Source organism: Haliotis asinina, chromosome 5 (assembly GCF_037392515.1).
Source record: "Haliotis asinina isolate JCU_RB_2024 chromosome 5, JCU_Hal_asi_v2, whole genome shotgun sequence".
Classification (NCBI taxonomy): domain Eukaryota; kingdom Metazoa; phylum Mollusca; class Gastropoda; order Lepetellida; family Haliotidae; genus Haliotis; species Haliotis asinina.
In genome coordinates, this window is record NC_090284.1 from 13,350,480 (window position 1) to 13,373,341 (window position 22,862).

General features: G+C 36.9%; 1 protein-coding gene across 1 annotated transcript in view; it reads left to right on the forward strand.

The window, feature by feature from the left end:
* The window catches only part of LOC137285007 (uncharacterized), a 102,680-nt gene that overhangs the window by 54,342 nt on the left and 25,476 nt on the right, over positions 1 to 22,862 (forward strand). The window contains exons 96-138 of the mRNA XM_067817123.1: positions 21 to 203; positions 724 to 846; positions 1,107 to 1,295; positions 1,864 to 2,010; positions 2,118 to 2,300; positions 2,475 to 2,597; positions 2,715 to 2,903; positions 3,132 to 3,251; positions 3,354 to 3,545; positions 3,679 to 3,801; positions 4,116 to 4,301; positions 4,474 to 4,596; positions 5,094 to 5,276; positions 5,421 to 5,558; positions 5,975 to 6,163; positions 6,547 to 6,693; positions 7,004 to 7,186; positions 7,565 to 7,687; positions 7,892 to 8,080; positions 8,244 to 8,372; positions 8,689 to 8,874; positions 9,036 to 9,179; positions 9,411 to 9,596; positions 9,890 to 10,009; positions 10,139 to 10,321; positions 10,530 to 10,655; positions 11,010 to 11,195; positions 11,288 to 11,416; positions 11,638 to 11,823; positions 12,465 to 12,590; positions 17,526 to 17,708; positions 17,818 to 17,946; positions 18,098 to 18,280; positions 18,394 to 18,528; positions 19,104 to 19,295; positions 19,543 to 19,665; positions 19,936 to 20,118; positions 20,328 to 20,453; positions 20,598 to 20,780; positions 20,906 to 21,028; positions 21,189 to 21,371; positions 21,884 to 22,006; positions 22,337 to 22,528. Coding sequence (XP_067673224.1) covers positions 21 to 203; positions 724 to 846; positions 1,107 to 1,295; positions 1,864 to 2,010; positions 2,118 to 2,300; positions 2,475 to 2,597; positions 2,715 to 2,903; positions 3,132 to 3,251; positions 3,354 to 3,545; positions 3,679 to 3,801; positions 4,116 to 4,301; positions 4,474 to 4,596; positions 5,094 to 5,276; positions 5,421 to 5,558; positions 5,975 to 6,163; positions 6,547 to 6,693; positions 7,004 to 7,186; positions 7,565 to 7,687; positions 7,892 to 8,080; positions 8,244 to 8,372; positions 8,689 to 8,874; positions 9,036 to 9,179; positions 9,411 to 9,596; positions 9,890 to 10,009; positions 10,139 to 10,321; positions 10,530 to 10,655; positions 11,010 to 11,195; positions 11,288 to 11,416; positions 11,638 to 11,823; positions 12,465 to 12,590; positions 17,526 to 17,708; positions 17,818 to 17,946; positions 18,098 to 18,280; positions 18,394 to 18,528; positions 19,104 to 19,295; positions 19,543 to 19,665; positions 19,936 to 20,118; positions 20,328 to 20,453; positions 20,598 to 20,780; positions 20,906 to 21,028; positions 21,189 to 21,371; positions 21,884 to 22,006; positions 22,337 to 22,528 — 6,792 coding nt within the window. The remainder of the gene's footprint in view (positions 1 to 20; positions 204 to 723; positions 847 to 1,106; positions 1,296 to 1,863; positions 2,011 to 2,117; positions 2,301 to 2,474; positions 2,598 to 2,714; positions 2,904 to 3,131; positions 3,252 to 3,353; positions 3,546 to 3,678; positions 3,802 to 4,115; positions 4,302 to 4,473; positions 4,597 to 5,093; positions 5,277 to 5,420; positions 5,559 to 5,974; positions 6,164 to 6,546; positions 6,694 to 7,003; positions 7,187 to 7,564; positions 7,688 to 7,891; positions 8,081 to 8,243; positions 8,373 to 8,688; positions 8,875 to 9,035; positions 9,180 to 9,410; positions 9,597 to 9,889; positions 10,010 to 10,138; positions 10,322 to 10,529; positions 10,656 to 11,009; positions 11,196 to 11,287; positions 11,417 to 11,637; positions 11,824 to 12,464; positions 12,591 to 17,525; positions 17,709 to 17,817; positions 17,947 to 18,097; positions 18,281 to 18,393; positions 18,529 to 19,103; positions 19,296 to 19,542; positions 19,666 to 19,935; positions 20,119 to 20,327; positions 20,454 to 20,597; positions 20,781 to 20,905; positions 21,029 to 21,188; positions 21,372 to 21,883; positions 22,007 to 22,336; positions 22,529 to 22,862) is intronic.

The following is a 22,862-nucleotide window of genomic DNA, read 5'->3' on the forward strand; positions in this document are numbered from 1 at the left end:
ACATTTCTGTTTGTCTCTAGTTGAGAGTAAGAGCTACAAGGACTGGCGTGACATCACAGACGGCCTTTACCACAGTCAACATCATTGTCAACAGAAACATCAATGCCCCTGTGTTTGACAGAACAGAATACATCATTACAATACCTGACACCACGCCACTTGGGAGTGTCCTTGACACTGTGAGAGCCACTGATGCTGATGGGGTATGTGTCTTCATAGTCTGTTTTAATGTAGTTGTTGCCAGCATGTTCTTTTAGTGTTACTTAGTGCGATATGGCAGTAGTCAGTAAGTAATTGAGTCAAAACCTGTGGATCATGTGAGCATGAGCGAAAATGTATAATGTTATAATGACATATGTCAACTAAGTCAGCAGGCCTGACCACCCAATCACATTTGTTAACTCTTTCAGACAGTACGTAACTAAGTAACTAATCAGGTTGTGGTAATGTTTGTTTGACTTTACAAGATTAAACATGATTCTCCTTGGGATCTTGCTCACATGAGTAAATATAGAATATAGAAAACATTACAGTGTATTATGACTTCATGAAGAGGAATTATTTATCTAATTTTGGAAATTTATAGTTAGGAAAGAATGATGAAAATGATTTCCTTTGGAAGATGTGCGCAGTGATATACACTTGAAGAAGTTCTTGTATATATCGCTTGGAATCAGGATGTATGTATTTCTATGATAACAAAATGAGAGGTTTCCCTTTCAGGATGTGATAGAATACACCCTGTCAACTGGACAGCCAGCTTCAGATTTCTTCCTTGTTGGGCCTCGTGATGGAAGCATCACCCTCAAGACAACACTCATAGGCACTACACAGAACGTCTATCAGGTAGATATTGTTTTATTTCATTGGTGATCATTACCAAAATGTACAGAACTAAATGGTAGCAGTGTCTAATGCACGATAGGTCTGTGATCTGCTTTTTAACTGAGTCATTCAGTGGAATTACCTATCACTTTGAAATGTGTGCATGACCCAACAGATGAGAAAATATATCACTGAAACTATGTTAATTTTTAACTTCCCCATTGTAGTTGATTACATCAGAGCTGTTGATCAGTTCTTGATGATGTGACTTGTTGTTGTAGTTTACCATTCAAGCTGATGATCAGAAGGTGCCACGTCAGAAAACATCAACAGTTCAGGTGACAGTCAATATCACTCGTGATGAAGGTGCTCCGCTTTTCCTCAGAACTGCCTACAGAGTGAACATCAGGGAAGATGTGGCAGAAAGTACAAGCATCTTCACAGTCACTGCTGCTGATAATGACCTTAGGGTGTGTATTTGTCATGGCAAATTTTCAACATTGATGTTGCATTTGCAGCTCTAGTATTTACTTCAGGGTAAAAGTGGTCCCCACCTCTATATCATTACTTGAAAGCAGGATCAATTGGTCCCAGTTGTCCAAGACTCCAGAATAGGCTTATAGTGTTTTGTCCCTGTACCTGATATTGAACTTGTATCCCAGATTTGCTTTGATAATGTTTTGAGGTCAGGGCAAGGCTTGTGCACTTCACTAAAGTGGTGAAACATCTGAGACCTTCTTTACATCAGGTTTTCTTCCCATATCATGATAAGATATTGTGGTAAAGCTTTTCTCCTTTGTGATCTGTGCATTAGAAACAAACTAATTAATGCACTTACTTGTCTGGTCTGTCTTCCCATGGTCATTTTATTTTTTTGTAGTTTCATATTGTTAACCGTCTGCTATGTGAACGGATTTAGAAAGCTTTACTGAAACATAAATATGCAGTGGGAATTATGTTACATATTGGGTTTATATGCTATCATTATGACCAAAGATTTTCTCATTTGTAATGAAATGTCACTTTTGTTTTTCTTAGGGTCAGATTGAGTTTGTGACAATTGGACAAGGTGTAGCTGAAGCGTTCTTTACATTGAACACTCAGCCTGCACAGAACCCTCGTGAAGCCTTTGTGATCGTACGAGATACCAATGCCCTGAGGAATGATGTGACACAACAGTATACGGTGTGTTTCCCCCGATTTTTTTCATCAAGTAGTTGTTCCATTTATAGACTGTGTATATGTCCTTATAGTGAAACATGCTCTGTAACATGATATTTTGAAAACTTCAGCTCCGAGTCAGGGCCTATGATACTGCTTACCCCAACAACCCAGCTACAGCTGATGTCACCATCTTTGTCGAGCGGAACCTGAATAGCCCACAGTTCTCTAGCCAAAGATATCAAGTGACTATTTATGCCACACAGGCACTGGGTGTACCCATCATACAAGTAAATGCTTCAGATGCTGATGGGGTATGTACCAGATCATTTAAGACAATTTACATTTTTTTGCCATTACATGTTTCTAATGTATCACATTATCAAAATTATATTTCTTTTAAAAGCTGTGTGTACGTATGCTGCTACTATGGTGGTGTGTGTGAATGATTTCATTTTGATACTATTTGTCTGGTATTGCTATTCCAGGATAACCTGATGTTTGAAATAACTGGGAGTAGTCAGTCCCAAGCATTCTACAATATCAACCCACTTACAGGAGAAATCTATGTGAAGAGGTCACTGCGGGAAGGCAGTCAGCTCAATGATCAGGTAGATCCTTTATTTTGATGTTACCATTTATGTCATTTCAAAGACTGTTTCTGTATGTCATCACTACAAGTTTTTAAGGCTCCATTTCATCCAGTTATGCATATGTACTAATTCCAGATAAGTCTGCGTGTGCGAGATCAGAGGACTCCTGAAAAGTATGGTACAGCTGAAGTTGATGTCACTATCAGAAGGGACAGATTTACTCCAGAATTCCAGAATCAGCCCTATATTAGAAACAACTTCCCATATCGATCAAATATTAATGATAATGTTCTGACTGTCCTTGCCACAGACAGAGATCTTGAGGTAGGAATTTATCTACAAATTAGAAAGTAGAGATCAAATGTTAAAGCAACATTGAGAAGTGAACAAATTATGTCTCTTAAACAGTTAATATGTAAGCGTTACAGTACTTCATCGTGATTGTCTAACTTTTGTGAAAAGTTTATCCTGTTCCTCTTTTAGCTACAAAGTCTTCATTGTTGTTTTAGCTTTATCAGTGATTTAAACAAGTGTTCTTCATTTATATTCCAGGGTACAATTGTTTATGAAGTGACAGGTGTCTATCCTGCTCCATCATTCTTCAGAGTAAACAATGATACTGGCTTGGTTTACCTCAACCAGCAGCTTACCACTGTCAGCGGAGACTACAGGGTACGTGCAAATTTGAGTCCTTCACAGTCTTTTATATCATTTACATTTTGCATTTCCTGTGGTAGAAACTGTAGAAATGTCATTTTCTTTTCTTCTTTTCAGTTACGGGTTATTGCATATGACAGCTTCTATCCAAACAATGCAGCCACATCCACTGTGACAATCCTGGTGGATACCAACCCCAACACTCCTATATGTAACCCACCTGTCATCAGTCAAACCTTGGACACTGGCTCACTACTAACTCCAGTTGGATTTGTCATTGGCACTGTGAATGCAACAGATGCTGATGGGGTAAATTATAATTACCATCTACATCTCCAGCCAATTTTTTTTTAGCCTAATTACCTATCATTAATGCCCTTGCAAGTAACCAGCATCTGAGTCTGTATCTTTGCATTTCTATATAAGTGAATTTTTATTTCAGGATCAAATCTCCTATTCCATAGTGAATGGTGACCCTGAGGATTACAGATACTTCATTGTAGACCAAACAGATGGCACCCTTCGTCTCCGTGAACCTATCGATAACACCTTCACTGGGTTTAACGTAAGTATTTCTACTTTGTATCTGCCTAGCAGATTCATGGTGCGTTACCCCCACCACCTGTTTGTGTCTTCATATCTCACTTCAACAGGATTGATATTGTTGCCTATCTAGCATCCAGGGCCTCCTTTCACAAATCACTAAGTTGATCAAGAGTCATTGTGACAGATCTTGTAATTACTTCTTTACCATAGATGAGATATATCTATAAGCAATTATACTTTCTGATTGTTGACAGATAAGGGCAAACAGCAATGATTTCTGTCGTAACATTTCACCCCTGAGGGTTTTAAGTTCCATGTATCTGCTTGTAACAGTTCCAGATTCAAGCTTCAGACCGTGGTGTTCCGACTGCCAAAGTGTGTACAACATTCGTTAGCATCACAGTACAGAGGGATGATGCTCCCTTCTTTGTCCGTCTGCCGTATAGAAACCCCATTGATGAGACAGTCACCACTGGTACCCCGGTATTCCGAGTAGAAGCCCAAGACAATAATCTCAAGGTATTCAGAATTTATTGTTGTAACATGACATTTTTCCTTCAGTCTGTTTAATTACATTTCACTGAAGAATGATTCCTTGTGCTTTCTTATCAGCATGTGGAATGATTAACTAATTACAGCATTTGAAAATACTGAATGAAATGGTGAACGTTATTTTGGATTGTTCTTTTAGGGTCGAATTGTATATGGTTTGATTGGTGATCTGCGTGCTCCCTACTTCTTTGCTATCAATGACACAAATGGCATCATCACTCTGAGGAACAGTATACGAACAGACACCTTCATGTCATACACGGTAGGTAACAAGTTCAACAAGTCACAGTCATCAGTTAAGCTTAAGAATATGAAAAGAGAGCCCTATATAGTTATGCCAAGGAAATTTTAAAAGAGTTGCATCAATTTACATACTTTGAACTTAAAAGACTTGTGGGAATTTTTGTTCTGTCAGCAACTTAAACACATTCAAATAGATTGTTTTCAAATTGTTTTCATACTTTACATCTATAGGGGAGGTGCAGTGTAAAGTTTTATGTTGATATTCCAATTCCATCAAGAATTATATCTGTTCAACCAATAACTCTATAATTAAATGGATTGTTTTTAGATGTGAGTAATGGATTATTTATGTGTAATAAAACAGCAATTCAAAGTTTAATACAGATATTATATTTTTGTTTAGAGAATAATCAATATCAATTATAGTTCAGCAAATGTTTGGTTCATAGTCACCAGTAGTAGTGAGCCTTGCTCACTTGTTTTGACTTTTTTAAGTTATGTGACTGGTAATTTCAGGCAAGAGTTACAGCATATGACTCGGGATCAACGACACGTACTGCCACAGCAACTGTAGAATTTACTGTGAATCGTAACGCTGGCCAACCAGCATTTGGTTTACCTAGTTATGTTACGACCATTGAGGAGTTGACAGCAGTGGGAACAAACATTATCAATGTCACAGCCACTGATTCAGATCAGGTTAGTCCAAATAGTTACTCAGCCTTATTACATCCACATGTAGCCCATGTTACTCATAATTTTACACTGTCATTTGATCTTGATGTTTGAAATATAATATTATGTTAAATCTTGTATTTGATATTGTTTGTTTGATCTCTTCAGGATGTACTCCGTTACACTCTTGAGGGCAATCCAGTATCAGTGAATGGACTACAGTATTTTGGCATCAACTCCAATACAGGCAGGATCAGTGTCATCCGACCATTGACAGCTGATGCGGCCAAAACAAATCAATATGTGGTCAGTAAATATATCTAACTAAATCCTGTTTATTGGGCATTTCATTTCAAAGCAGTTTGATGAAATCATACTAAAATTTAAAGCTCTTTACATATATACTCACTTGAAGACCTGAGTTAATTCCATTCCACTCTGTGTAGTGAACAGGGTTCACCCAGTAAAAACTGTCATGTCACTAAGTAACACTATCTACATTAAAAACTATATTTCTGGATTGCTAAAGTATCATAAGCCTGACTTTTAGAATGGGTATGTTCTGAAAGAGGGATGTGAATAAGTCTGAGAGCTGTGCTCTCTATTTAGTTAGTGTTTATTAGGAGTCAAGTGAATGTCCCATTGTAGTGTCAGTGTATATAGATTGTAAACAGAGAGTAACAGAGAGTCCATGTATGCCTAGTGATTAATTTTTCTTTCAGATGACAGTACGCGTAACTGACCAGAGGCAACCAGTTGAGAAGTCAAGCACTGCCCAACTGACAGTTAATGTTCTCCGCAACTCCAACACACCATATTTCACAAACAAACCATATTCTCGCTCGATTTCTGAATTAACTGCAGTGTCAACTTCAATCGTCACAGTCACTGCTGTTGATGATGACGTCAAGGTTAGCATTGTGAACAAGACTGAGTATTAATGTAATGTGTTTTATGATATATCATATGTAATGAGTGAGTTAAGATTTTATGTCACATAGGCTGTATTTCAGTTTGATCATGACTGTCACACAATGTATTCCATCATGTTGTATGTTATGTATTTCAGAGTGCATGTGCTTTGTACTTCAGGAGGCATATTGTATGTAACTATTTAAGGGCTTATATTATTTGTAATGTACTTTTCCAAAGGGCTTATTGTGTGTAATGTATTGCGAGCTCTCTTTGTAATGACTTGAGAGAGGAAGGTGTATTATTTGCAAATTATTTAGGCTGTACATTCATTGGTAATGTTGACCGAACGTTACTCTTGTATACACTGTCTGTATTTCAGGGAGAGCTCATTTTGGATGTAGTTGGAGAAGGATCTGCACCATCCTACTTTAGCCTCACACCAGCCACGCAAGTTGCCACCACCCGAAGTGCTCAGGTTGATCTCCGCAACAGTATACAATCTGACAGAGGACAGTTTCAGTATGTGGTAGGTGTAGACTTGATCTCCTTCATTCATGTGCACATAAAACACTTCTGCTTTGTACTCCCTTCAGGTAAAGGACTATTTTGAATCAAAACTGATGGAAAAGGAGATGATATTTTGAGTACATTTTACATTTATTTTATATTTATTGATGCTATCAATAAGGTTTGCATCACTGACAATAACCTTGATACTTCATCATGAAATGGCAATAACCTTGATACTTCGTCATGAAATGTATTTGTTGCCATGAACCATGGATGTTAGACTAATATCAGCATGTAAAGTTCATTATGTTTTATTTGCCTTCCAGCTTGTTGTGAGAGCCTATGACTCTTTCTATCCTCAAGATTTTGTTGAAGACCGTGTAGTTATTAACGTCACACGAAATGACTTTGCGCCAGAATACTTCGACACACCCTATCGAGAAACAATTAATGAAGACACACCAGTCGGCAGTGCCATTGTTGATGTGAATGCTACAGACCGTAATGGGGTATGCATGCAATTCTTTCAAACAGACTTTATTGTTGGCATGATATTTCAGCTTAAGGTTAATGGCTCCAATAGCAGGTGATGCGAAGTGATTAATATTATACTGTTATACTTTTAAATCTGACAGTGTGGACAAACTATTGTTAAACTAGTTTTTAGCTTTGTCATTGGATTGAACTGTGGTTCTGATGAATTTGTATGGGTAACTTCATAGAAACTCACATAATGGCTTATGTTTAAGATAAAATTGTCTTTAAAAGGTTAGTGACATATTTTGCAGTTGCACGTTCAAAAGTTGAGAAAACAGATATTCTTAAGTGATGAAAAATGTTCCTAGATGTTGTTCAGATTTGTCAGCAGTATTTGCTGTTTGTTTCAGGATCGCATTTACTACACAGCATATGGAGAAGCAGACACCATGCAGTTGTTCCAAATAGACCCAAACAGTGGAGTGGTAACACTGATCAGACCCCTGGTACCTGGAACAAAGATGCAGTACACGGTAATTCAACATCCATTCCCTGTAGTAGTGCCACAGTTGATTGCCAGTTGTAATGTCTAAGGTCCATATCAGGATTTGTTCATATTATAAAGGGCTATTTTATGTCTTTGTAGTTTCATTATAATCATCAGGATTTTGATGAGGCAAGTATAAAACTAGAGTTTGATCTTTGTTTTCAATTTTGATGTCTGTCTCAATCTTCAGATGAGAGTGAATGCCTCTGATGGAGGTCTACCTGAAAAATGGACACCCGTGGAAGTCATTATTGCAATCAGGCGAGATCAGTTTGCACCCATATTTATTGGAAACTATCAAACCAGTGTCTTAGAGACCCAGGCAGTACCATCAGATGTACCAGTTATTGTGCAGGCCACAGACCAGGATGGAGTTGTCGTACGTATCAGCAGAGCATTAAAGCTGTAATGGTGTTCTAACCATAAATTGATTGTTTTTGTTCAGGTTGAATACTTATGTCATGTGAATTGTCTTGAATGTTATGGAATATTGTTATTTGCCTTCATAGACTATATTTCAGTGTTTGGTTGTTTGTGCCTAGGGCCAGATTGTGTATAAAGCTACAGGCATCTACCCAGCATTGAGTTTCTTCGAAGTGAATGGAACATCAGGACAGATTAGACTCATCAGAGATCTCAAAAGGGACTTTAGCAAGCCTAACACATACTTGGTAAGTCATGATATCAAAATTGTGCAGAGTATACAGTATGTACTTCTGAGTCTGTAACACTGGCTTCCTGTACATACTATATACTTTACTTGTAATCATATTGTGTCATTCACCTGTTGAAGGGGCAAGAAGTAACCCAGAAACATTGTGTTGTAAATATTAAAGAAGTTGTAAATCCATACAATTCATTGTCAAGCTTTGAACATCTTAGGAAATTAGAGCTTTGAAATAAGAAACATTATTTATGTATGGTTAAAGAGTGGGGTTATTTAATTTCATTGATCTGATTCAAAATTAACTGAATTGCATATTTCAGCTGGAAGTGACAGCTGAAGACAGTGCAAGACCAAGGAAGAAGGGAACAGCTACTGTCACTATCAATATAACCCGCAATCCAAGCACACCACAGTGGGGTTTGAGTAGCTACTCTGCCAACATCCCAGAAGACTACCCTGTCCCTGGACCTGTTGTAAATGTTACTGCAACTGACTTGGATGCTGGGGTATGTCTACTTTATAAGTATTACCTGTTAGAGGTTGCACCTCTTTGCTTGAATAAAAGTCACTGACACATATTAGAGAATAATGTTTGGTCTTTATTGAACACGAAGACATCTTTCCACATGTTTATTGCATGTGTATTATTTGTCTCTGCATTTTCTAGGACAAGATAAGGTACAGTTTGAACTCAGAGGTGATCCAGAGAGATGTGAGTATCGGTCCTGTCGGCTATTTCTACATTGACACAGACACCGGACTCATCTCACTGAGAAGGAGTGTCCTCGGCAGTGGCATTCGACAGTTCACAGTCAGTACCTTCTCTGTATTCTGATCTAGAGTAGTTTCAGGTTGTCATTTTCTAATACTTGTCATGTTTCATCTGCATCTACAGAACATTTTTACTTTGTGTTTTGTTACCAATAAATATGCCTTTCATGTTGAATCTTGTTAATGCTGTGAAATTAACACTTTTTTTATCCTTGTAATTGTTGACTTGATTATGGAATAATTACTGTGCAACAACTGACCTTTTTGACAGCTTGGTATCACTGCCTGTGATGATGGATATCCAGTTCGCTGCAGCAATACCACAGCAGTGATTACAATCAACCGTGATGGTCAGTCACCCATTTGGCAGCGTTTGCCCTACAACGTTCCGATCCAGGAGACTCTCGCTGTCGGCTCATTTGTTCTATCCGTCGAAGCTGTTGACCCAGACTTGAAGGTATTTTGGGACTACAAATTCATCAGAAACACTAACTTTTAACATTAAAGAAAAATGTCTAATTGGCTGACATTTCTGGTTGTGCAATAAGATTGGTACTGTAGTCATTATTGTTTATTCAGTTTATTATGTAATTTTGAACATGAAAAATAAGTAGAAGGTTTGCCGCACCAGTGTCATGTAAATGTTTTGGCCTGTGAACCCAAGACCATATTATTACACACGTGAGACATGAACATATGACAATCAATGTTTAAGCCTTTTCTTCTAAAGGGATATCTTGACTGTTTCAGCCTGGCAGCCAGGTGGTATATGGGTTTGTTAACCGACCTGCCTTCTTTACCCTTGATGAGTTATCTGGAAACATCACTCTGGAAAACAGTGTTCTCTTTGATTCCAACACACAGTATAATGTAAGTAGTCTGTGCTTGATTTAGTACCAAACTGTATTTTGCCTTTTAATTTCTTTTTCATGTTTGTGCAATAAAAGTTGTGTTGTAGAATGCCAATGATCCTTTCTGATGTGTGTATTTCTACACCAGTTCCAAGTTCGAGCATATGACAGGTTGGACGAACCTCGAAGTGTGACAGCTGTTGTGACAGTGTTTGTCATCAGGAATGTCAATGCTCCAAACTTCCTTCGTCAGCCATATCAGACAACCATCTCTGAGTACCATACTGTAGGTTCTGAGGTCCTCAACACTACAGCAGTGGATCTGGATGGGGTAAGAAGACCGTTTCTTATCAACTAGTCACTGTGCTGTGAAGCAGTTTGCATCCTCGTTAAGCAAAAATATTCTCTGCCTCATCACTGGAATGGAAATGTTGCCACATTGAATGTTACATGATTAAAATGTCGCATGTTTCTTTGGTATAACTGTTCACCTCTATGGATTTTATTAACCATAAATATTTAATCTTTCTTCTTTTCAGGATGTGCCACTTTACTCCTTTGTGAACCCAACAAATGAGTTTACCAGCAAATTTTACATTGACCCTCGTGATGGAATCATCTACTTGAGGAGCTCCATGGAGAGGACCCCGATTACATTCTACAATGTAAGATATAATATCACTCCGAGCATTTCTCGTACTCTGTCTCAAGTACATTAATTAAAACTACTTTGAAATGTATCAATAGAATCCATTCTTTTATCTGAAATTATAAAAGCAGATCTCTTATAGGATGGAGAAACAACTTAATTATTACATCATCTTGTTCAGGTTACACCACCCCTATTAGTCTCTACAGTGTAAACTATAGCCATCATCACTTCTAGTATTTCTAGTGTTCTATTTTAAGTATAAACAGAATATTTGAAATGTTTTATTGAAATCATATTATTGATATTTAGAAAAGCAGATACCTTATAGGATGAAGAAACAACTTAAAAATGACATCATTTTGTTCAGGTTACTATCTCAGCAACGGATCAAAGAGTTGTGTCACCGCGAAGTAGTAGCACATATGCTGAAATACGAGTGGATCTAGATGACACCCCACAGTTCACCCAGAACCCATACAATCAACTGATTCAGGAAAGCTCTACTGTTGGCACCTCAGTCACTACTGTCCAGGCAGTTGATGCTGATTTACAGGTGGGTACTTTTTGACTTGAAGGAGTGTGAAATATTTTCCAGTTATGGATTGAAACTGATTTTCTAAAACTTATATATCTTTCATATTTCAGGGTGCTATTCGTTATGGCATTGATGGTCTCTACCCAGCTGAGTCCTTCTTCAGCATCAATTCTACATCAGGAGTAATCTCTCTCCAACAGGACATCAAGAATGAGCCTCTTCAGCTTTCCAGCTATACTGTAGGAACATAAGGATATCTTTCCAATTACCATACTTGAGTGCTAAGGGTTGACTAAAACACAAAGTCATTGCAAGGATTTGTTTTAGCTAATACACATAATACTGATAATAATGAGTAGTATTCTGTTACAAACAAGTGTTGTTTCCATCTGATCAAATAACTTTCAGAAATTGTATGTCTTTGCATTAATGCATTACGTCATTTAAACCAATGTTGCAGCTACGAGTATTTGCTTATGATACTGCACACCCTACCCGCCGAGGATCCTCCAGTGTACTTCTGAACCTGGTTCGAGATCGCAATGCACCACGCTTCATCCCAACAGATCAATATGAGACAATTGTGGATGTGAACACACCAATTGGGGATAGAATTGAAAATACCACTGCAATTGATCTTGATGGAGTAAGTATAGTTTACAATGAACAAACGAACAAAATGTGGTTCTCAGGTTGGCACTTTAGTAATTGAAAGTTATGGTCATTTGTCAGTATGTCTCCTTGATGTTGGAATGCTGGTCCATGTCTCAGTAAGCAGTAGTGCTTTGACATGATATGCATTGTAATGATTAGGTTGTACAATAGTGTAGTATCGTGTGACATCAATTATCATCAGTTTTTATAGTGTTGGTTATGAGATCATGTTGTCTTTAGGCTAATTAGATGTTTATTACAGTGCATTGTGCTGGTCGTGAGATATTAAACTTGAAGTTCCATGCTATCTTAAGGATACATAGAGTTATATAATAGTTTTATGAAGCTTTATATATAATGTTCATGATCTGTAAAGGGCCTTGAAGTTCAGGACGCATGTCCCAAGGTATCCATTATGTATATAAATAAAGAATATGTAAAACAGTGCAATCATTGCCATGTTGACTTAAGTATGTTTGAAGTATTTTGGCATAATTATCTTAATTTCAGAAAATGTAGATGTGCTTTATGTCATATCTTACTATTTAGAGGCTTTGTAGAAGTGGTGTTTCCTAGTACAATATTCTTGACACGATGTGGTGTGCTTATATTCTGACCCGTTGTTGCCTTCAGGACACAGTGACATATCGTGTGGTAACTGCCTTCACCAATACGCTGAACTACTTCTATCTTGACCCTGACACAGGGGATATCCATGTCCGTGCTCCACTCACATCAGCACCTGAGAATTTCTATAGTGTAAGTTACAGTAAATGTTATTTAATACTGTGATGTATCAAGCCATATGTGTTTAAAATAATTACCATGTCATTTGTCATTTAGATATGTGACCATCAACTGTACTGCAACAGAATTCTAAAGATGTTGCAGTTTGTTTGTCAGTTATGTTTTTATTAACTTCCAGTTTTATCGAAGTGTTCCTGTTCTTTCTGACAAAGTTAAATAGTATTTCCTCTCAGTAATATTGAACAAAGCTGCTCAGTACTGATAGAAGTGATTAATTCACAGTCAGATGCATTATCTTAGAGGGTGATAAAGCATTAGGTTATGAGCACTTAGTTTTAGGGTCGGTATGTTGAGAATGAAGCCAAGTCCTTATATACCAATGCTCTCTCTGCTACAAGAAAAAACAGATTGGACTATACAGGGTTTTCGTGTGTAAATGCCCTCCTGTTTATGAAGCAGTAGATAGATAAATATTTTGTACTACACAGGACCGTAATGGTAGCGCATTTGTAAGTATTACTACCAATTTTAATGTGTACATTACAAATACATTTTTTGTAACTAACATGTTGAATTGCTTTGAGATTGTGTCAGTGCTTTATTGAACCTTTTTACAAGCCACCATATGCTTGTTTAGTCCAGTTGACTTGAAAAGTCTGAGTGTAATGTCACATTCTCCCTTGTTTTTGTCATAGTTTTAGTTATTAAACCATTTGCATTTTTGCTTATCCAGTACCGCCTGATGAAGTCAGCTGAAATCTGGCTTAGTTTCTAACCATAAGAACCAATGGTTAAGCCTATTCTGGGCATGCAAATTGTTGTCATCTTTGATTTTCTAGAATTGTTTTATCAGACACTACTTCCCAGGTTGATGGTTTCAGCTGACTGAATGATAAAGGAGTGATAAGAAAAGATGACATGGAGGTTCAGTCCTGAAAGAGAAATTTAATTCTTCTGATTTTATCTATTTTAAAACAGAATGATACTTGGCAGACAACTGACAAAAAGATGTATACTTTTGATTTTGCAGTGTAAATATCTTGAGTAATTTAACATTTGTTATTGTAGTATTTATAATAATAGTAATATTTATTTTTATAGTAGTAGTCTGGCTTTATCACCTGTTCAAATGTAATCCAAATGCATTCCCTCCATTAATGTATGGCTGTTCTCTTAAAAAATGTAGTTTTGTTATAAAAACTTATTGCTCTAAACGAGTTGCACCATTCTTTTCAATTAATATAGATGAAAAAGGAAGATAAAAAAAAAAGTTTCCTAGATAGTTCACACTAATTCTGCATTTTATTCAGCAGTCTTTAAGTTATTGCTTATCAGATTATTTGACCTTACAGTTTTACAAATATTTATTTGTACTGGGTAGAAAATATATCATAAGGTCTAGTGTACCCAGCCTCTTGTCTGACTAAATAGTTGGAATGTTTGGTTTTGCAATTTCATGACCCAACCTGTAGTTGCCAAGAGCATCTTTGATTTACCAAATGCATGATTCAGAATGAAATTACAGTTTTAGGTTTGGTTTTTCTTTGATCTACATTCTGAAAATTGTTCATATGTACAGCACTGGAAATATGTATTTTTTATAAACATGCGAAGACAAACATTGTGATGAATATACACCAACTAATTTGTTTTAACTTAATCTGAGTTAAACATGTGTCTTAAACAATCAAGTTTAACATAACAATAACTGAGCTTGACCTGGTTGTATATAGTACCAGCTGTGGTATACCAGTATTTTGCCTTTTCATTCGATTCCTCACCACTCTGCCGATATTTTGGCAACAAAGAAAATCAGCCCCCACTAAGTAACTGAAGGAATTACAACAAATTTGAAGGAATTGCATCTCAAATGTAAACAAGTGCAGCCCACTCGCGGAACAACAATACAAACACCTCATACATAAAGCATTCAACATGGGTGTTCAAAGATTAATAGTTATAAAAACAAAACAGTAGAAACTAAAAAGAAAACTCACCAAGACAGGTGCTCCTTTCAGTGAGGCCATGTTTAGATGTGTGAGTTTCAGAACGTGACCGACAAATCACGGAAAGGAGCCGAGAAATATCCAAAAAAGGCCGAGTGTGTTTCAGATATTACCGACATTGATTCCGATAGGGGTGATGTGTTTATGTTATTACTACCGATATCGCTGCAATTGTTTCGTGAGCAGGCTGTGCTTGTTTACATTTGAGATGCAATTCCTTCAAATTTGCTTAATTCTTTCAGTTACCTGAAATGAAAATGAAAATGTCTGGTGTGTACTGTCCCAAATTTTGTATTGCGATATATTGCGATACACTCTCCTGTTCTGCAATACATATTGCGATATATGGTGAAAGAACAGCTACAGATCTGACCACTTTGTAACTTTCTTTTACATTCAAAGAAAATCACAGGATATGTGAGTAACCATTGTGCATTATATAGCTTCTTTCAAAGTAGAAAAAGTAAAAAACAGAACATTCTTTCGGTTATATTTAACTGGTCCTCCAGGCTAAAAATAAATAGATAAAAGTGGATATAAAAAAAGACTCCACATGTTCACCACACAAGGCCTCAACGACAAAATAGTCGCTCAACACTTTACTATGAAAAAAACTCTTAACAAGTCTTTCTTTTAATTGTAACTGCTTTCCAAAGGAAAGATAACACAGATGTTTGTATGATTTCTTTTTTCATATATATGACAAGTTAAGGTGACACGAACCATGTCCTCCGTCAACCCACCCATACTGTGTATATACTTTAAGAATGAAGATTTTATGGATATCAACTTCTTTATATAAGAACACAACGTTTCGGAGTTAATGCTTACTCCTTCATCCATTAAGCATTAACTCCGAAACATTGTGTTTTCATGTAAAGAAGTTGATATCCATAAAATCTTCATTCTTATGTATTTCACTTCTAAATGCCCTTCAAAGACTATATACTTTATGTTCTTTTTACTGCAAAGGATGTTGAAATTCAAATAATTTAAAGACTTTGAGCTACTGTGCACATCTGTATTACTCAAGAAACATTTAATTGAAGTCACAATCATGTGTCATGATCTTGAAGTGCACATTTTAATGATATGTGCACTTAAGTCTTTGAATAAAAGAAGTATTAACATGGCCAATTTCATGAATGACGTTTGGTACACTTTCTCATAAAGAACTGGTTCAGCAAAACACTCAAGATTAGCGAAAGTCACTCTGTATTAGGTAAAGTGCACTTTCTTTAGACAGAATAAAATAATGGAAAACAATTGAAACATGAGAAACATAGCCTTATAATATAATAGAAGCCTATGTTTATCAAGAACAATATCATGAAACATTATTGCTACTACATGTCATACACCATTTAGAATTTTAGGTCTAATCCAACTGTTGATAAATATGACAGGTAGTTTTGTCCCATGATACAAAGAATACAACTTCAACTTAAATAAGTTTATTTTGAACAAAATTACACATTTACACACTTAAAATGACCCCCTAACAAAAACTCTCACTATTTTAATCCATTTGTAAGATGTCATAATATCCCCTTACCTATTTCTTTTATATTTTCATTTTTTAGGTAATCAGAAATTAATTACATAAAGATTAATCAAATCATATATATAGTTGCTTATTTCCCGATAGCCATGGCTTTTTGCCTGATAATATGACACAACATGTAGGGCTTAAGGAAATGCTTCCGTTGTCGAAGCTCTGCATAATTACAGCACTCAAGAAGATTCATTTGATGGCAGATACCATTTGAAAGCTCTAATCATAACATCAGCAGTATTTTCTCAGTTGTAAGAGGCAATTTTATTGGATAAAGATTGGTTTCTAAAGGCACTTTTTTGCCATAGTCTGCTATAAAGTTTGTGATTGGTAATAATAATGCACATAACCTGAATCGATCATTTTGCACCAGTGGATATCTTCCTCAAAAACAAAACGTTTCAGATGTTTTTGGTACAATTACACTATTCTCCACATGTTAATCAACAAATGGCCATATATACATTAATTATAGAACTTATTAGACGTATCATCCTTGATGGCGACCTGTAACAAGTATTCTTTATGCAATTGTTTTCACATTAAACATCATGTGCGAGCATGAAGATTGATGCGACAAAAGCAGAGATGATTTTCATGACATTGGTACTTTGCAATTTGATAACTTTAAAGTGGACCTGGTGCAAGGCAACAGTCCTCACCCAACACCACCACCCATATTACCTGAAAATACATTGATATCTTTTTATTCTCACTTTTGAAATTTCTGGGATGTACTGGTGGAAGTCTTCCCTGGGGTACTAAATGGGTTAAAATTAAACAAATAAATCTATGTGTGTATACCGGCACATCATAAAGGTATCACGATACGTAATTGCGGTATACCAGTAATACAGTGCAGCCCACCAAAATGCAGGATTCATAGCAAGAAGGTAAAAATAAAGGAAGAAGATAAATTCAAGCTGGTAATAATCTATATTAACATGAAAATCCCCAAAACATATAATCTGAGAAAATTTATTCCAACAGTATGAAAGTGTGGGTTTCATTACAATCCTTGGAAGCAGAGATATCAATTTATGATTCTTTACATCTTCAAACTTGGTGCATAGAAAGCAGTTTTTACAGATTTACAGATTTTACAGATTTTTTTTGCTGATTTTACAGTTTAATAGATGTTGACCATTTTGGCTGTGTCGCTCATTGATTTGTTAAATAGTACCTGCGAATGTGAAGTTCATATTCAGACAGTATGTCAGAATTCTCACTCTTCCGTATAGATAATTCTGCTGGTTGTTCTTACAGAGAATGTGTTCTGCTGGAGACAAGTATCATAGCTTGCAGTGAATCTCAGCAGAAACATAATGCTGCATGTATCACATTATTTTTGGTCTCTCAAAATGTTATTTGTCATCTTGCTTATAGATGGTGGTTCAGGCATCAGATGGTCGTGGAGGAACTGCCAATGCAACAGTTACAATAGAGATAAATCGACCACGTAATCGTGATCCCACATTCTCTGGCCAGCCATATGATGCCAATATTCTTGTCACTCGACCAGTCAACACATATGTGATGAGAGTCACAGCAACAGATGCAGATCTTCAGGTATGTCTTTTACTGGATCTGTTTTGCAGATCAACTATGTCTGGATGTCAAAATGTTTTTGTGTCTTGGAAATGCTATGTTATTGATGAGTTGCTGTCATTTGCTTCAGGGGAGTATTGAGTATGAGGCAGTTGGTGTGTACCCAGCGCTTGACTTCTTCCGTCTAAACAAGACCACTGGAGAAATATATGTGTCCAGGAACCTCACCACTGATCCCTTGAGAACATCCAGATACACAGTAAGAATACCTTTCCATTTTCTACAGTTATTTAAATGCTAAGTAAACATCACACAGTGCTTTTTATTGGTATCTACATTCTTGTTAAAAAAATGCTTGCATCTGCTGCATCACCCCTTTTGGTGTACATATTACCTTCGTTATTTTCCAGCTTCGTGTGCAAGCATATGATACAGCATTCCCAAATATGCGCGCCAGTGAAGATGTGGTCATCTTTGTCAACCTCAATCCAAATGGACCAGTATTTAATGATTCCGAGTACAGAATCACCATTCCAGAGAATTATCCTCTGAACAGCATGCTGCTGGGAGTTGGCGCTTTTGATCCTGATGGGGTAAGAAATTTGGCCACATCCATATTTCATGAAGTAAACATATTTGCCTGTAAGGATGAGCTTGGTTACTGCAGTTAGTTTGTGATTTAATTGCATGCATGTCTGTTGGTCAGGACTCAATCCAGTACACCATTCGTCAAGATGCTGAGGGACAGACTGCTTCCAGGTACTTCTCTGTGGGAATCTTTTCTGGTATCATCTTCACTCGCAGCAGCTTACAAGCAGCAGGGACTCCAAACTTTTTCAGGGTGAGTCAAATACATAGACAATCTACAGAAGGAATAGTTGGTGAGATGCGAAGAATTAACGATAATCTGCCCCAAGTGAATGAATGGTGTAAGCTCCATTACATAGGACAGATAATCTGTTTTGCTGATTTCAGGAATGTTTTTAAAGACTATGCATTGTTGCATGGAGAAACATTTATACAGTGTCACCCAAACCGAGAGCTGCACTGAAGTGAGCTTATTGTTCATGTCACAGTGTTTTCAATTTGTGTTTTTCTGAAAATGGATGACCTTACTGTCTTGCAACAATGAAATAATGTCATGTCATGTTGCTTCCACTTATACGTCTTCATTGAGAGTTGATAAAAATGTGAAGATATTTGAAAGCTATTATGCTTGGTTCTTTTTGCAGTTATTGGTAATATTGTCTTAATGATATCTCTTAGTTTATTTAAGTCCAATTTGATGAGAATATCGTGGCACATTAAACTAATTTCTTTGAGCAACTGAAATGTTTGTTTTGAAATCGACAGAAGTCATATCCAAATAGTTTGAACCATGATTTGCTGTCATATCTTTCTTTGTTTCTGTTTCAGTTTGCTGTACAGGCAGTCGACAATGGGTCACCTCGCCGTACAAGTCAGATATTTGTTTATGTCACCATTGAACGAGATGCAGGGGCCCCAATATTCAGCCAGGTTGAATACCAGACAAATATCCCAGAGAACACCGTCGTGAATGACACACAACCAGTCCTCACAGTATTTGCTAATGATGCAGACAGAAAGGTATGTGTCTGACCATAACTGTTACAGCACATTTCATTTCCGTGTCAATAACGCAGTTTTGTTTCTTTTGCATGATGAAAAGAAGGATCTGGATTTAAGGGGGTGCATAAATGATGTGTGTAAATTTTTAAATAATGGTATATTGTTTACCATTTCATGAATTTTTTGTGACAGTTATTTTCTCTATCTTGCCAGAGCCTTGTGAAATATTTGATTATTGTGAAAATGATTTTTTTTTTCATACCAGGGTTCTGTCAAATATGTTATTACTGGTGATGGCCTGGGCATGGCTTTCTTCTGGATGGATGAAAATAATGGCAGATTGTATGTCAGACGCCCCCTCACTTCCACAACGACTTCCAGATTCGATGTAAGTAGACAACATGGGAATAATATGCTATTATAGGTTCCTAGCATGCAATGTTGACTGTCCAGGATGAATGAATGGATCTAGTGGTCAGACAGTGTCTTCAGTGTGTAGTCTTATTCTGATGGCTTAGGGTGTTGATTATAATACCAGTCAATAGTTCACTGACAAATGCCTGTGATGCTGAGTGGCTAAAATTTGATGAGGATAGATAGCCATGGTGTTTGCTTGCTCATTCACAAATGATGAAGGGAATCCTTCCCTCATTTTCAGATGACAGTTGCAGCCTTTGACTCGGAATTCCCCCTGAAAAGGTCGACAGCAAGAGTAACTGTCTATGTTGATCGTAACGTTGGGGTACCTCAGTTCACTGCTCCTCAGTACAGTACTCAAGTATTTGAGTTCACCAACACAGGAACTTCAGTACTTCGGGTGAATGCGTCAGATAGTGATGGGGTAAGTGTACAATAATTTTTCTCAGTGATTATTTTGCACAACAGAGAGAGTGTGATATTTGTCAGGAAAACTTCCAGTAGAGATAGCTTGGCCCTCATGTAAGGTGAGGGTAGATAAGTATACTTGAGTATGGATTAGAAGAGATGCCTTCTGATTTGTCTTATCAAAAGTGAAATTCTGTCATGCTGATAACGGGGTTTTTTTTGCAGGACACTGTGCGGTACAGTATGGTTCTGCCTAATGATGAGGCCCAGATGTACTTCTTCATTGATGATCAAACTGGTGACATCTATGTCAGGAGATCCTTGTCTCTCAACAATCAGTCCCAATATGTAGTAAGTACTGTCAACATGAATGGAGCGCAATTTCTATTATTTTGGGAATGTAACACTTTGCCCTTGACCTGAACTTTTCCTGTTTCTTTTGAGTTGCCTCTGTCTTAGTGTGGAACTCCTCCATTTCAATGATTTCTGTTACAGTTCCAAGTTCGTGCAAGTGATCAGAGAGATCCGCCAAGGGAGTCTAATACTCAAGTTGTAATACAAGTTGTTAAGGATATCCCACCACGCTTCCCTGGAGCACCATACTTCGCTAGTGCATCTGAGTCAAACACAGTGGACACATTCATCTATGATGTCAATGCAGTTGATGATAATCTAAGGGTAGGAGTTTTATGTGAGCGTTAATATACATGTTGTAAAAGGTTGTCAATATAAGGGGTTCTCAGGTGATGCTGTATTCTTCAGTTACTTACACATTTTACCTTTTCGCATGTTTTATTTTGCAGGGTCAGTTAGTCTATGAAATAATTGGAGACATCCCAGCCCCAAGTTATTTCAAAATCAACTCAACAACAGGAGTCATCTCTGTCCGATCGAATCTCACAACTGTTCAGTCCAGGCAATACAGAGTAAGTCTTGTAGAAATACATTGTTTATGTCCATAATGTTATTTATCATTGTCACTCCAGGGTAAATCCTTTTGAAAACTGTGCATCAAATAGTGTTTCATTTATCATACATTTTTAAGTTTATTATTTCTTAATTTACGTTTATTTCTGTACATTACAGCTTCGCGTGTCTGTCTACGATTCAGACATCCCATCAGTACGTAGAACCGCAACAGTCAGCATCCAAGTGGATGTCAACAGCAATGCCCCCAAGTTCACCCTCAACCCTTATGTCATCAATATCAGTGAAGACAAGCCAATTGGGAGCCTTGTCACCACAGTCACAGCTATAGATCCAGATGGGGTAGGAGGAGATACCAATATTTATTACATTAAAATATATTTTGAAGACGTCTCAGGGGTTCAAAATTTTTTTAAAACCAACTTGTCACAGGGCAAGTGACTTCAAGAAAGTAACTGGTCCAGACTAATTTTCCACTTTCCCTGATTGTATGGCACAATGTGTGTTGTTAATGTTTACTAGACTATTTAGCAAAGAGTGATAAATGTCAAATGATTGCTCTAAGTTACTATTATTGCAAAATGTAATAGCTACATTACGAGCTGATATGAAATGAAGTCCAAGTTTATTTGCACTTTGAAACCATAAGTGGAAATTATCTAGTAGTCCATGGACAAGTAAGATAGCATTATTTGATTGCCCGAGATGAAAACTGACTAGTCCCAGGCTTTGGGCAATGGGATTTTGAAACCCATGCAACTGTAAATCATGCATCATTTTGGCATAGGATGTTTATTGGTAATGTTTGAAAGCATGAAAGAAGCACTAAAGGCAGACCTTGTTCATGTTTTCAGGATAGAGTAAGCTACAATCTGGAGGCCACCACGAATGCAGACAGCTATTTCTTCCTTAATGGAGCAACTGGAGATATCTATCTCATACGCTCGGTGCAGAATATTCCAAACACACAGTTCTTGGTATGATTATTTGAAAGTAACATATAATGCAGTCAGTTCCATTCTTAACCTATTCTATAACTGCTTTCCTAGTCATTTGATGAAGTGTTGATCACATGCTTCAAGTTTATTTGTTGCATAGTCATATTGTTATATCATTAAATTACATTCACCTGATGAAGGAGTATCATTATACTCTTAAACATCATATTCTTTATAACAAGCAAGATGACATCCATGAATTTTCTTCTTTTATATCTGTCTCTTCTAAATACCATTTAAAGACATCGCTATTGTTGTTATGATTATTATTACTATTATGATTATATTTTCTCTGCATTTGTTTTGTAGCTGCCAGTGCGGGCATCTGACAGACCAATTCTGACCCAGGAGGACCGTAGCCAAGTGATCATCAACATTCAGAGAGATCAGTTCCCACCGCGGTTCCTTGGGATTCCTTACAGAGTTCCTGTTGTGCCAGAAACAACACCAGTTGGAACAATCATCTCCAATGAAGTATCAGCAGCAGATCCAGATCTGAAGGTAAACACATGCAATAATCAATACTTCAGAAATTCTAAACACATCTAGTTCAGAACTTCTAAACACATCTACCCACAAAAGAATTTGTATTTTCAAGTAACCCTCTCAGTGATAACAATCTTGCACAAATAGGATTGATAAAATGGGATTGATGTTTGCTGCCATTGATTTGGTTACTTTATAAAAAGACATTGGGAAATAAGTTACACTGATTTTGTTGGATTAATAACTTGCAGGTCCGGCCCTCCTACCCCCTACCCTTAACCGTAAGGAAATAGTCAATCAAACATTCAAACCAGTCACTTAATCAGATTAACTTGAAGTATGTTAAAGT